The sequence below is a fragment of the Salvelinus sp. IW2-2015 genome, linkage group LG18 (assembly GCF_002910315.2).
Source record: "Salvelinus sp. IW2-2015 linkage group LG18, ASM291031v2, whole genome shotgun sequence".
Taxonomy (NCBI): domain Eukaryota; kingdom Metazoa; phylum Chordata; class Actinopteri; order Salmoniformes; family Salmonidae; genus Salvelinus; species Salvelinus sp. IW2-2015.
The window spans coordinates 68,973,660-68,988,066 of record NC_036858.1 but is presented as its reverse complement, the minus strand read 5'-3'; the positions used below and the strand labels follow the sequence as shown (position 1 = coordinate 68,988,066).

The following is a 14,407-nucleotide window of genomic DNA, read 5'->3' as shown; positions in this document are numbered from 1 at the left end:
GTTACTCACTGCACCATGATGTTACTCACTGCACCATGGTGTTACTCACTGCACCACGGTGTTACTCGCCGCACCACGGTGTTACTCGCCGCACCATGGTGTTACTCGCTGCACCATGGTGTTACTCGCTGCACCATGGTGTTACCCGCTGCACCATGGTGTTACTCGCTGCACCATGGTGTTACTCGCTGCACCATGGTGTTACTCACTGCGCCATTGTGTTACTGCACCATGATGTTACTCACTGCACCATTGATTTACTGCACCATGATGTTACTCACTGCACCATGATCTTACTGCACCATTGTGTTACTGCACCATGATGTTACTCACTGCACCATGATGTTACTGCACCATGATGTTACTCACTGCACCATTGTGTTACTGCACCATGATGTTACTTGCTGCACCATTGTGTTACTGCACCATGGTGTTACTCACTGCACCATGATGTTACTCGCTGCACCATGGTGTTACTCACTGCACCCACTGTGTAACCACTGCATCAGTTATTATAGAATATCACAAAGGTGTAATCCAGGGCTGTTCAGTGTTGGTCATTGTGCCGGAGGATTGTGCTGCTCTTCAGACACCAGCACCAGGGTAAGCCTACACGAAACACATACTTTATTTTAAGTGTTTCTAAATCCCCTATGGGAAAAATGAAGGGTGGAAAAAYGATTTTTGACCGCTGTGGGACTCTATCACAGATTACTGTGAAATAGACACAWATTACTTGTTCTAAATTCGTGACAGGCACACAAAAAAATCAACTTGACATGATTTTGTATCCAGTGTGTCACGTAGAGTAGGCCAGAAGGCTATACTGGAAAACCTAACTTCTATCAAAATAAAAAGATGGCGGAGCCGCAGAAGTTCTTCTGTGCAAAGSTGTTTATTTACAAGGTGATTCCGGAACAAGAACAACAGTACTGCCATCAAACGTCTACCTTATGGGACAGCTTAAAACAATGCTGCCCCATCCACAGCTCGATMCAAAATGCCTCTCCATGAACTGAAAGAGAGGCTCCTTTTGTAGGGCTAGCCCCTCTCCTCAGAACAATTAACACTAATTAATTAAGCAATTAACTACACAAACCTACATTTTCCATGAACTAAACATACTAAAGGATATACATTGCAACACGGTTTTAAACAATATCACAACATAACATTTACAACATTACATCACTACTGACAGTATCTTTCAATATGCCCATATGCCCATTTACATTAATGAGCCATTTGGGACAGGCACTATAAAGTCAGCCCAATCCCTTAGYTCGGGTCCTTTTCCAGCATACCCGGAAGCTACAGAGATGGAAAGAGAGAGGAACAGAACGAACAAACAAAGCGCTCATCCACAACATTGATAAGTATAATAAATATTGCATATCTTAAATATGAACACTGACAAGTATGAAATGTATGTACCAAGACAGAAGTTAATTTGTGTGTCGACCCACATTGTTAACTTATCTTATAACGGAGCAGGGAGGAGTGATGAATGTGTGCGTGCGTTAAAGTACYAAATGCTGCCCGCGGCCAGTGACGGACTTCTACGTCACACAGTGCATTTCAATCCAACCCARAGGTTTATGTCTGTCCACACTAAAACGAGTACAGTAAATCCCATTCTGGTCATGATGACTTAGATGACACTGAGCATCTCAACTCCCGCAACACTNAGGTTTATGTCTGTCCACACTAAAACGAGTACAGTAAATCCCATTCTGGTCATGATGACTTAGATGACACTGAGCATCTCAACTCCCGCAACACTGGAAATCAAACGTGGTGTATGTGTTGTACACGGAGTGTACAAAACATGAGGAACACCTGCTCTTTCCATGACATGGACTGACCAGGTGAATCCAGGTGAAAGCTATGATCCCTTATTGATGTCACTTGTTAAATCCACTACAGTCAGTGTAGATGAAGGGGAGGAGACAGGTTAAAGAAGGATTTTTAATTGAGACATGGATTGTGTATGTGTGCCATTCAGAGGGTGAATGAGCAAGACAAAATATGTAAGTGCTTTTGAACGGGGTATGGTAGTAGGTGCCAGGCGCACTAGTTTGAATGTGTTAATTAAGAACTGCAATGCTGCTGGGTTTTTTCACGCTCAACAGTTTCCTGGATTGACTGTACTTGTCTTAGTGTGGACAGACATAAACCTCTTGATGGACCACATTGTCAGCCCTGCATGGTCAAGGAAGCTGAACAGCCCTGCAAGTCTGGGTTGGATTGAAATGCACTGTATACAAAATCATGTACCGTACAGGAAAAAGTTGACTTTTATGTGTGCCTATCACGAATTTAGAACAAGTAATTTGTGTCAACATGAGCCAGCATTAATGTGGAAGATATTCGAACACCTTGTAGAGTCATTGCCCTGACGAATTGAGTCTGTTCTGAGGGCAAAGGGGGTGCAACTCAATATTAGGAAGGTGTTCCTAATGTTTGGTGCATTGTATGTTGTGATGATATGAGGACACAATACAAGTATCTATTTATATTCAATAAAAAAAAAAATCTGATTTACTTTCAAATAGCTCAAGCTCTTTTTGAACAACGTTCAAGTATCTTGTGTGAACTGTATGAACAGGTAAAACATATGTCTACACACAATGGTGCTTTTTCAAACAGCCTTGTTATGTCCAAAAAACAGACTCTTTGAAGGGATTATATTCTCTGCCACCATTCCAAGCTGACCAACAACATGGTATCAGGTCTGTTTTGGGAGGAACTGGCGAGACCGTGGGGAAGAGAGAAAGTGTGGTATGGGGTGAATAATGAAAAAGAGGAGGGTCTTAAGAAATGAATTGAGGCACATTAGAGGCAACCTGCTGGGACTGTACCGCTAAGTAAGAGGGATTTTTTTTTATTTTATCCTCAATTTAGGCCAATGTCCTGGTCCTTGGTGCAGGGTAAGTAGTGTGGACCCTGTTCACTGGTGGGAGGGGCCTCACTCATTCTGCTGATTGGTGCTTCCCTCCCCTTGGGTATTTGAGAGTAGGCAAGCCCCCCCCACCCCACCACCACCACCACCACTCCACAGCCCCACAAACCACCATGACACCTTCCTTTCACCTCCCTGTGCCTCAGAGCAGTTCCCTCTTCCCCTGGCTCTCTCACTGAGACAGTTCTCCACATTGCCTGGATTAGAAACACTTTCACTTAGATCTATGTGGTTGCCCGACAGACAAAGAAACACTTGGGGACAGGATTAAAGGGATTAAAAGGGATTCACATATGTCCAGTTCAAACAATTGGTATTCAAAGCTTTACATTTTCAAATGGCACCAAGAGAGAGCAAAGAAGTTCAGCGCTTTTCTTTGCATTGCGGCACCTTTATGTGGGTCGGTTTCTTTTCTATTCCAACAGAGACATGGTGAATACACATTTTCAAAATGTTTTTTTTTTTTTTGGGGGGGGGGGGTTATTGCTGTGGAACACCAAGAAGAATATGAGATTGAGTTGTTTTGTGGCTGGTATTATGGGATGGATGATGCCTGTACCATGTACCATTACTCATTCAATTATTCCTCTCCTCCATGACAAAATACATGAGTATACCCCTTTGAAGATAGGAATTAGTCTCAATGTTATCTTAAACTCAATAATATGGTTCTCAGTGTTGTCTTAGGATACTTCATCACAGAGTTGGTTTAAATTATATTGAATTTAAGAGTTGCCTTCTGGACTTCAGTCATCTCTCTAATGATTGTATACAGTACATGTATGGGTTGACCTCCAATGTAATGTAGCTGAAATTATTAACTAAGTGATAATGGCTGGTTTCTACATACAATGTTGTCATTATTCTAGACACTAGCCTTTTCTTGGCAAKTTTTTCCATCAAAGTTTGCATCAACAAGTTCTCTAGTTCTAAGTCAACATTTCTGCAAGATACGATTCACTGATGTGTAAGCACTGCCATACATTCTGGTTGTAGGATATATTCATTTATTTTCAGGATCAAAAGTTAATGGACAACAACGATTGCATCATTCATGACTAGAGGATCTGTGTTATTATTATTATTAACATTTTACATATACTTTTTAAATCTATTATTCAGTTCACGTTTTCTGTTTTATGAATTGATCGACGTCCATCACAATATTGCTGATACTAATCACAAATTAAACATTATTATGAGGAGACATTATATTCCCAGAAAGTTATCTGATAAAAGGACTGAGATTCCTTTGTAGACTAATTTAAATGACGTACTTACAGCAACTAAACAAGCAGCCAAATGAAATGGCCTATAGCTAGCCCAATAAAAAAAATAGAAAATGTTCTGTATGAATTGAACAGATATTTAATTTAAACTATACACAATTCAAAGTTCGGAATGGTTGCAAAATATGCTATAAAGGCCTACCACATGTTCACATGAGCAATATCTCAGTCCCCGTCCGCGCAGGAGGCCTTTGCCTTTTGGTAGGCCGTCATTGTAAATAAGAATTTGTTCTTAACTGATTTGCCTACTTAAATAAAGGTTAAGATAAAATAAATAAAAGAATACATATTTAGGCCTAATGTAATATCAGTAGGCTATGCACGCGTAGAGTACATGCCTACTAAAACCAACCACCTGGGGAAACCGGGTTGCGATGCTATATTTGGGCAATTCATCTTCAAGTCGGTTAGGTTTCCATTCTGGAGGTGGTCTAATTTAACCTCCAAATGTAGTAAGCCCCGTAATGAGATTTTTATGGGTTAAAAGGGYAGGCCTACGTCCATATTTGTAGCAACAAGAATGAAAGCAGTAACTACAGGCTAATGATATAACATTGTTAATAATAATAATAGTTTTGGTTGTTATAATCAATTTAAACATATTTTCAACATAATAGAAAATCCTCTATTTAATAAAAAATTGCACTTCGTCTATTTGTGTGAAAAATGTGTATAACTAAATGGAAACCACATGTAGTTTTTGATTGGAAGTTTCATAGCCTATTCTGTTGCAGTGGTGCATCATGCCTYCTGGCCCATTCCAGGTCCAGCTTGGCCTCTGATCGGGATAACTCTTTTTGGCTGTCATACGTGGCCTATAATTGTGATGGTAGAATGAATTCCTATCCAATCTGAATGTCATGTTATGGCAGGTGTGTACTTAAGGCGGAAGGACATTGTATAACACTACAATCAGCAGAGAACATATAGCCTATGTTATGTGGATTCCTGCATGGTTGAGAACAGTGAGAGACGCCAAATTTGTCATTATAGCACGTTGTAGTGATAGCATCTTATATATTATTTTATCTAATTGATGTAAAAGGAGTGTGAGAGGCTACCTTATTTTGCTTTTATCAAATTCTAAATCAATATATTTTCACGAAGTTCAGGTTAATTGCTGAGTAGACTTTGAATCGATGTTCTTATTAGTTAGCTAAATAAAGGTTAAATCAATTATTTAAAAAAAACATATAGTCTTATTAGGCTATTAATATGGTATTATGGGATTTATAATATTCTGCTGCTCGTGCACAAAGATCACGCTGGTTGCGCGTCCCTCATTGATAGTCTACCCTAAACCGCAGCGAAAACTCATCAATGTTATTCCCCCTCTCGACAGCACGACAAAGTTAAATTGTGGATGGACTGCAAATGAACATTTTCTAGCGATGCACATAATATATTAGCCGATCCCATACACGCAATCACTAAAACACRATACATGACTAAGTTACACCACTTTAAATTTTCCAGAATATGAGTGATAAACTGTTTTAATAAAAGCGTTACAAAAATACATGACAAAATGAAGCTGATGAAACAATCATTTCAGACTAACGCATTATTATTTCTAGAAAGCAGCAGAGTGTTTTCAAATTGTCTTGGTTTCAGATGATCCAGGATTGAAGTATTCCCCCTGCGGTGGCATTAGAATGAATAGGAATAAATGTCCCTTTGGTCAACGGGACAGTCAAAGCACACCGCCCTGTATAATGGGGACGTCATCCTAACAAGACCATTATTATCAATAGGAGGGTTCCTTTTGTTCCCCTTCTCAACCGCACTATAAATACTCGGAGCAGTCTTTTACCCCACCACAGAGCAAGAAGAGGTGCACCCCCGGGATAAGATTACGCGCAGCTATCCGGCCAACAAGCCCAGTGCGTCCATTCATGCCCTCATAGACCTCCATCCCAAAAAGAGGACCAAACTCAAACGACAGAAGCAGGTGATCGAGTGTGACTTAAAAATAGAGGCAGAGACAGAGGGAAGCAGCGATCTCCTACCCAAACCGAGCTAATAAAATGCATTCCGACTCCAGCTCGAGCAGATCTTCCTCACCAGACGTGGATGGAATGTATCTCCGAGACCACCTCAATTCAGTGTCCTCGGCGCAGAACGAACTCCTCCAGAAGATGACGAGCGAGCATCTTTCCAGGCACGGGGAAAAGACGTCATCTGGCGGGAGCAAGTACAAACTCAAGAAGCAGGTGACCGAGCAAGAGATTCAGCATCTGAGGCTGAAAATCAACGGGCGGGAGCGCAAGAGGATGCACGACTTGAACCTGGCGATGGACGGCCTCCGGGAAGTTATGCCTTACGCACACGGTCCGTCTGTGAGAAAGCTGTCGAAGATTGCCACTCTCCTGCTCGCCAGAAACTACATCCTGATGCTCAACAGCTCCATGGACGAGATGAAAAGGCTGGTTGGAGAAATCTACGGCGGACATCATTCTGCGTTCCACTGCGGGACAGTGAGCGGGCACTCTGGCAACCCGGCGCATCAGGTGCATCCGCTGCTCGGGAGCGCGCTGTCCTCGTCCACATCCTCTACCCTCACCACCACTTTACCTGGACTTACCTCCATCCGAGCGCCTCACTCCTTAATGAAGAGTGCCCCTGCACACCCTCTTCAGCTCGGCAGCGGCTTCCAACACTGGGCAGGTTTACCATGCCCGTGCCCCATATGCCAAGTACCGCCACCCCCTCATATTCCTATCAGTTCAGCGGGACTGACGAGACTTACAAGCGGAAACAAGGATGTGATGAAGTAATTCGGGACTTCCAATACAGAATGGTGTCAAGATGTACACTACAGTAAATTATGAATTGGACATGAAGAATTGACCTCCATGCATGCATTGTATGTCTGTTTATTTGTTTTGCGTATGCGAACTCCTCCTTGTAACAAAGACCCTGTGAAAATAGTTTTTTCACGGTAAAAATGTAGCTGTTTATTTGGTGTCACTAGAGAAGCATTCATGCTATGTAAATATGTTTCTTACAAGACGCTCTGTGAAATAACCTAAAGCATTAAGCTGGAAATGTCTGAATTTGACCTTATGTTTGGAGAGCATTAAGCTGGAGATGTCTGAATGTGACCTTATGTTTGGAGAGCATTAAGCTGGAGATGTCTGAATGTGACCTTATGTTTGGAGAGCATTAAGCTGGAGATGTCTGAATGTGACCTCATGTTTGGAGAGCATTAAACTGGAGATGTCTGAATGTGACCTCATGTTAGGAGCACTGTAGCTGATCGTAGCACAAATACCTGCTCACCCGAAAGGGTGAAAAAAGTTGCATGCAGATTTAATATGTTTGTTTTGGCATCATTTGTGAAAGTGAAGAATGCCCTTTCCTTGTAACAAGGATGGTGAAATCGCATTCTACAGTGTATGAAAATTGTATGATTTATATATTAAGTTCGGGAAAGGTTGAAATAATATGGCTCTTGATGACTCCATAGAATTCTGAAAATACTTTTAGTTTTGCGGTGGCGTTATTGTCCATATGTTGAACTTCTTTAGCATGGCTGCATGATTGTTTTGCTGGAAATAATGTTTTATGTCCGGACACCCCTCGTCTTTATTTTTGTATTGATGACTAATGAAATATTTATTATTGCCCAGTGTTCCTGGATGAAATGTCAATAAAACTGATATAATGAATCATGTATGCTGCATTGCCTGTCCATACCATGTCAGGATGTATCTAACATAGCCTCAATTAAGGACATTTATTCCTGTCGATTATTTATTCATAGATTTAAAGTCTAAATATACGTCTGGTTATTTATTCATAGATTTAAAGCCAAGTCTAAATATACGGTTTGGTTTTTATTCATAGATTTAAAGCCAAGTCTAAATATATGTTTCTTATTTATTCATAGATTTAAAGCCAAGTCTAATATACATGTGGTTATTTATTCATAGATTTAAAGCCAAGTTTAAATATATGTTGCTTATTTATTCATAGATTTAAAGCCAAGTCTAAAAATACATTTGGTTATTTATCATAGATTTAAAAGCCAAGTCTAAATATACGTTTAGTTATTTATTCATAAATTTAAAAGCCAAGTCTAATATACGTTTTGGTTATTTATTCATAGATTTAAAGCCAAGTCTAAATATATGTTGCTTATTTATTCATAGATTTAAAGCCAAGTCTAAATATACCTTTGGTTATTTATTCATAGATTTAAAGCCAAGTCTAATATACATTTGGTTATTTATCCATATATTTAAAGCCATGTCTACATATAGGTTTTTGTTATTTATTCATAGATTTAAAGCCATGTCTACATATATGGTTTGTTATTTATTCATAGATTTAAAGCCAGAGTCTAAATATCCAATTTGGTTATTTATTCATAGATTTAAAGCCAAGTCTAAAATATCATTTGGTTTTTATCCATATATTAAAAGCCATGTCTAATATAGGTTTTGTTATTTATTCATAGATTTAAAGCCATGTCATATAGTTTGGCTTATTTATTCTTATTTAAAGCATGTCTAAATATAGGTTTAGATCTAGTAGCCTATGGAGGCCTTGAGTGATTGGAATCATGCTGTATGTCAATAATGCCTGAATTGTAATGTAACTATGTAGACCTAACTTATCTAGACTATATAAAATGTTTGTACACAGTCTATAGATATTTTAGATCCACATAAGAGGAAGGGCAAAAACTGCTTAACAAAGTAGGATACTTGCTAACTTTTATTTGTTTCTGTTAATTCATTGTGGTGAGGTGAGAGCAAAGTATTTGTTTTTCAGGTTGGCAATATAATATCCAGTGCAGTTAGTAATGTTTACAAGTGGGCCTATTATAATCTGTTGTATGAATGTCCACTACATTTCACAGGTGCAGAAGTAGTTCTGAATACACATTACACCCAATGGTTTTGTTTTGGCAACTAACACCAGGAGAAACGTTGGTTATCTGGCAGTATCTGCAGAACATGTGTGGGCATAGTCCTTGATTGCCTTTGGAGTTTTCTACCCTATATATATATATATGATGTAATACTTATCGTAACATAATTAAGAAAAACATAAGCATCTTATTAGACCTGACTAGCAGGTCAGAATCCACATTTGAGCCATTATTGACATTGATCTATATATACTGTATGTAGCCTACATAGATAAACTATTTTTATAGAATGAATTATACAAAATCCTCATGTTTGCATTATATAGTGATTTTTTTTGTGTTGACAGAAATGTTAAGAGAGAGCATTGATCTAAACACCAGATAATGAAGAATAATGCACAATAGGCCTACATTTTAGGATTAACTTTCCCAAAATAATATGTCTCCAACTTGTCAACATTAGCAGGGCATGTATCCTGAACTAGCCAACACCACCCACACTTCCAACGGTTGATATTAGGCAAAGTCTTAATATAACAATAACTCAACAATTTCAGTTCATTTAAGAAAATCACTCAATTTAAAGAAATTCATTAGGCCTTAATCTATGGATTTCCCATGACTGGGCAGGGAGGCAGCCATGGGTGGGCCCCGGGAGGGCATAGGCCCACCCACTTGGGAGCCAGGCCCAGCAAATCAGAATGAGTTTTTCCCACAAAAGGGCTTTATTACAGACAGAAATACTCCACAGTTTCATTAGCTGCCTGGGTGGCTGGTCTCAGACGATTCTGCAGGTGAAGAAGCCGGATGTGGAGGTCCTGGGCTGGTGTGGTTACACGTGGTCTGCAGTTGTGAGGCCGGTTGGACGTACTGCCAAATTCTCTAAAATGAGTGGCCTTTTATTGTCCCCAGCACACGGTGAACCTGTGTAATGATCATGCTTTTTAATCAGTTTCTTGATATGCCACACCTGTCAGGTGGACGGATTATTTGGCAAAGGAGAAATGCTCACACTAACAACATTTGAGAAAAACAAGCATTTTGTGCAAATGGAACATTTCTGGGATATTTTATTTCAGCTCTTAAAACATGGGACCAACACTTTACATGTTGAGTTTATATTTTTGTTTAGTATATGTAAATATATTTAAATGTCCTATAGGCCTACAGATGTAGGATCTTAATTTGAGCCAGTTAGCTACAGCAGGAGAATGATCCTGCAGCAATATGAAATGTGAATTATTATGTGGAATATAATGAATGGATATCGTTGTTTGGGTTGACACATTTTTTGTTAGGTCAAATCAAGTCTGAATTTTCAAAGTGGAAATTACAAACTTTGGAAGCCTTTTTAAAAGTTGAATACACTACAAGTTAGGAATTCCTGCAGTGCAGGAACATTCTCAGTAACCAAAGAGTGATCAAATTAAGATCCTACATCTGTATATTTTAAACAAATACATTACTAATACGACATATTTCTGATCATACAATGTGCTTAATAAATTATTTCATAATTCGATGGGATGTTATGGAACTGTTGAGTCCTAAAACAAATGCTACATGAACCTCCATGGGATCAGAAAACGCTTTGGCAGGTCCCTGGAGTCCTTTCACCGGCGCATTGCACATCAGATAGGCATAAACAGATTGTGTTTGTGGAGATTACAAGTGAATTGTTCCTGGGGGAATGGGGGACGAAACACATCAGAAGGCTGGTTCGGATTACAGGATCCTATACGCAAAAGATTATGCATTCAGTTGCCATTCTTCGAGCATGTAAATGAGCCAGTAAGCCTTTTGTAACTTTGTTATTGGAAAGCTCAAATTCTTTCCTCATAGTGTGCTGTAGGTTGGGAGAGTGAAAGGGGGAGTTTTTAAATTTTACACTTTGTCTTAAGGATACAAACAGTTACGGTTAGACTGTCCATGCCAKATGGGGTTTATATCGATGGTTGCAATGCCCCATCAAGAAGAAGCGTTTAAATATTCTGTTCTAAAGATTGTGCCAGAGAAGAGATGTTGCCTGGCAATAATCTTGAAACATGGTCAATTATCATGCAGTATAAGCACATTGACAGTCCAGCGGTGTGAGAAAAATGTGCCAGCAAAATGTGCTTACCATAATCCGTTGGTCTGCACAGGCGTCTTAAAATGGTGATATTAATGATATCCATTGATACTATATGCCTGCTATAATGTTCTAGACATACTTTATGATGTAGTTCATAATATGTGCCGTTCTACCATCATTACTGCACTATGAGTAGTAACATTGCCCGTTCTCCAAATGGTGAGTTCACGTGCATGCACATTTTGTAAATGTTTCCAGAAAATATATTGGACTCATATGGATAATCTGACCATTGTACTGTATATAATAAAGAATTTAATCATGAATACATTTCAAACATATTGTGGGATTACCCGTGAGAAGCAACTACCTGGAGTCAACTTTCACTCAGACCCAGATGTGATGTTTAACCCTCAAGCTACCAACATATTTGGATTACCAACAAGAAAAAACTGTTGGAAAAAGAAAACATCATGGCAAAATATTAACATATTTCTCATCTTAACATACTTGGACTGTTATCTGAAATAAAATATAACCAGTTAAATTACAGGCAATTTGCATAAACAACAACATACATCTTCCCTTATGTGTAGTTTTCTTCAAAGTACAATCCACATTAGTACTAAAAAGCTGATTTAATACCATTTGATCATAGTATAATTTATTTTTCTCAATTTTGAAGAAAATATCAATTTTGCCATATTAATTTTGGTAAAAACTACTGCCATATAAAGGGGCAGTACACCAAAAATATACTTAATTTTATTGATATAAGCAATCCATTTATCCTGAGAGACAATGACCAAAAATATGGCTCAGTTTTCTTTATTTACTTACCCCACAGCAAATCAAATCAAATTGTATTAGTCACATGCGCAGAATACAACAGGTATTCTGTGAACTGGTTAACTGGTTTAATTGGTTATATTTTATTTCAGATAACAGTCCAAGTATGTTAAGATGAGAAATATGTTTATATTTTGCCATGATTGTTTATTTTTCCAACAGTTTTTTCTTACAGTGAAAAGCTTACTTACAAGCCCTTAAACAACAATGCAGTTTTAAGAAAATACCTAAAAAAAGAAAGAGATAAAAATAACAAATATTTAAAGCGCAGCAGTAAAACAACAATAGCGGGGCTATATACACAGGGGGCACCGGTGTTGAGGTAATTGAGGTAATATGTACATGTAGGTGGAGTTATTAACGTGACAATGCATAGATAATAACAGAGTGTAGCAGCAGCTTAGAAGGGGGGGGGGGGTAGCCATTTGATTAGATGTTCAGGAGTTTTATGGCTTGGGAGTAGAAGTTGTTTAGAAGCCTCTTGGACCTAGACTTGGCCCTCCGGTACCGCTTGCCGTGCGGTAGCAGAGAGAACAGTCTATGACTAGGGTGGCTGGAGTCTTTGACAATTTTTAGGGCCTTCCTCTGACACCACCTGGTATAGAGGTCCTGGATGGCAGGAAGCTTGGCCGTGGGGATTTCCTGATTTTCTTAGGCTGACAGAGTGAGACAGATAGAGAGTCACTGCACAACACCAACTATTCTATTGGTGCTTATTCAGAACCAGATGGATTGGGAGACTAAAAAGCCTTAAAACCACATAAGGGTCACTAAAGAACCAATGAGGAGGACTTTCATGCTCCCAAGTAATTTCTTGAAGGCTTTAAATCAAAAGACGACATGCAAACTATTCCCCTTCTTTTCAGCAGTGACAAATGTCCAGTCATCTTCAGTGGACACACCTGTTTGCTGGAAACACTCCACATTATACACTTTGAGAGTTGCCTTGTTAAAATCAGATTCCCCTCAAAGATCCCACACAATAGATCTGCATGTTAACAGTGCTGCTGGCTGGGAGCTGAAAGCTCTCTGTCAACGTAGGGCTTGTGCAGGGCAACACTGTGGCTGCAATTGAAAATACATTTATGTTGAATAAGGGGCATTGGCTGCATCAGAGGAGCTGCTGCCCCTTCAGTTGAATAAGGGACATTGGCTGCATCAGAGGAGCTGCTGCCCTTTCAGTTTAATAAGGGGCTTTGGCTTTATCAGAGAAGCTGCAGCCCCCTCATGTGAGTAAGGGGCATTGGCTACATCATAGGAGCTGCTGCCCCCTCAGTTGAATGTCTGGGGTCTGCTGTTCATTATGTCTGCCAGTTCCTGTGAACTCTGGGTCTCTCAGGGGTCTGAATTAGGTAGCAGATGCAGCAGCCATTGTCTCTCTGCCCCGGGGGAATGCCCCTGGGCCTGTCATCAGCTGATTTCAYAGACATGTAGCCAAAACAGAAAGCAGATTTTCATCATAAATTCATTTTGCCACAGCCATTAGTATCGGAGCTGATTTGCATGTTAATTGTACAGTTAGGGGTAATGTTGACGTTTCCCTTTGTCCAGGTTTGTTTGGAGGGAAAATGGACCTAAGAAATATGTTCTATGCTTTTTCAATTGTTGGGTTGGTCGCAATATCTTGTTTTCACAATTTAGAGGATTTGTAAAATAAAAAAAGAGTTTCATTGCTTATTTATGTACATGATCATAGTCTCATATAGTTATTTCTAATTCTCTCAGAGCCTGTCAGCATCAACAATTAACTCATGCAGCTCATCAACAATGTAACTCATGTAGCTCATCAATAATGTAACTCATGTAGCTCATCAACAATGTAACTCATGAGGCTCATCAATAATGTAACTCATGTAGCTCATCAACAATGTAACTCATGCAGCTCATCAATAATGTAACTCATGTAGCTCATCAACAATGTAACTCATGTAGCTCGTCAATAATGTAACTCATGTAACTCATCAACAATGTAACTCATGTAGCTCATCAACAATGTAACTCATGCAGCTCATCAACAATGTAACTCATGTAGCTCATCAACAATGTAACTCATGCAGCTCATCAACAATGTAACTCATGTAGCTCATCAACAATGTAACTCATGTAGCTAATCAATAATGTAATACATGTAACTCATCAACAATGTCACTCATGTAACTCATCAACAATGTAACTCATGTAGCTCATCAACAATGTTACTCATGTAACTCATCAACAATGTAACTATACATAAACTACTGCCGTACTGTAGTAGTAAGTGATTTTTACACACTGAACAAGCTAATATAGTCATTCTGGGTGTCAGCATCACTTGCATTTATGTGATTTTGGGAGAATTATGTTGATGATAAAAG

The 14,407-nt window shown here is 39.1% G+C and overlaps 1 protein-coding gene across 1 annotated transcript; it reads left to right on the top strand.

The window, feature by feature from the left end:
- The first annotated feature begins 5,593 nt into the window (after nt 1–5,593).
- Nucleotides 5,594–7,922, top strand: LOC111977523 (oligodendrocyte transcription factor 3-like). Its single transcript, XM_024006972.2, has one exon. It carries the CDS (start codon nt 6,279–6,281, stop codon nt 7,026–7,028), a length of 750 nt encoding a protein of 249 aa, XP_023862740.1. The 5' UTR covers nt 5,594–6,278; the 3' UTR covers nt 7,029–7,922.
- The last annotated feature ends 6,485 nt before the right edge of the window (nt 7,923–14,407 follow it).

What these genes read in the sequence shown, in the direction of transcription:
- LOC111977523 (XM_024006972.2), top strand. Translation starts at nt 6,279, where the DNA reads ATGCATTCCGACTCCAGCTCGAGCAGATCTTCCTCACCAGACGTGGAT.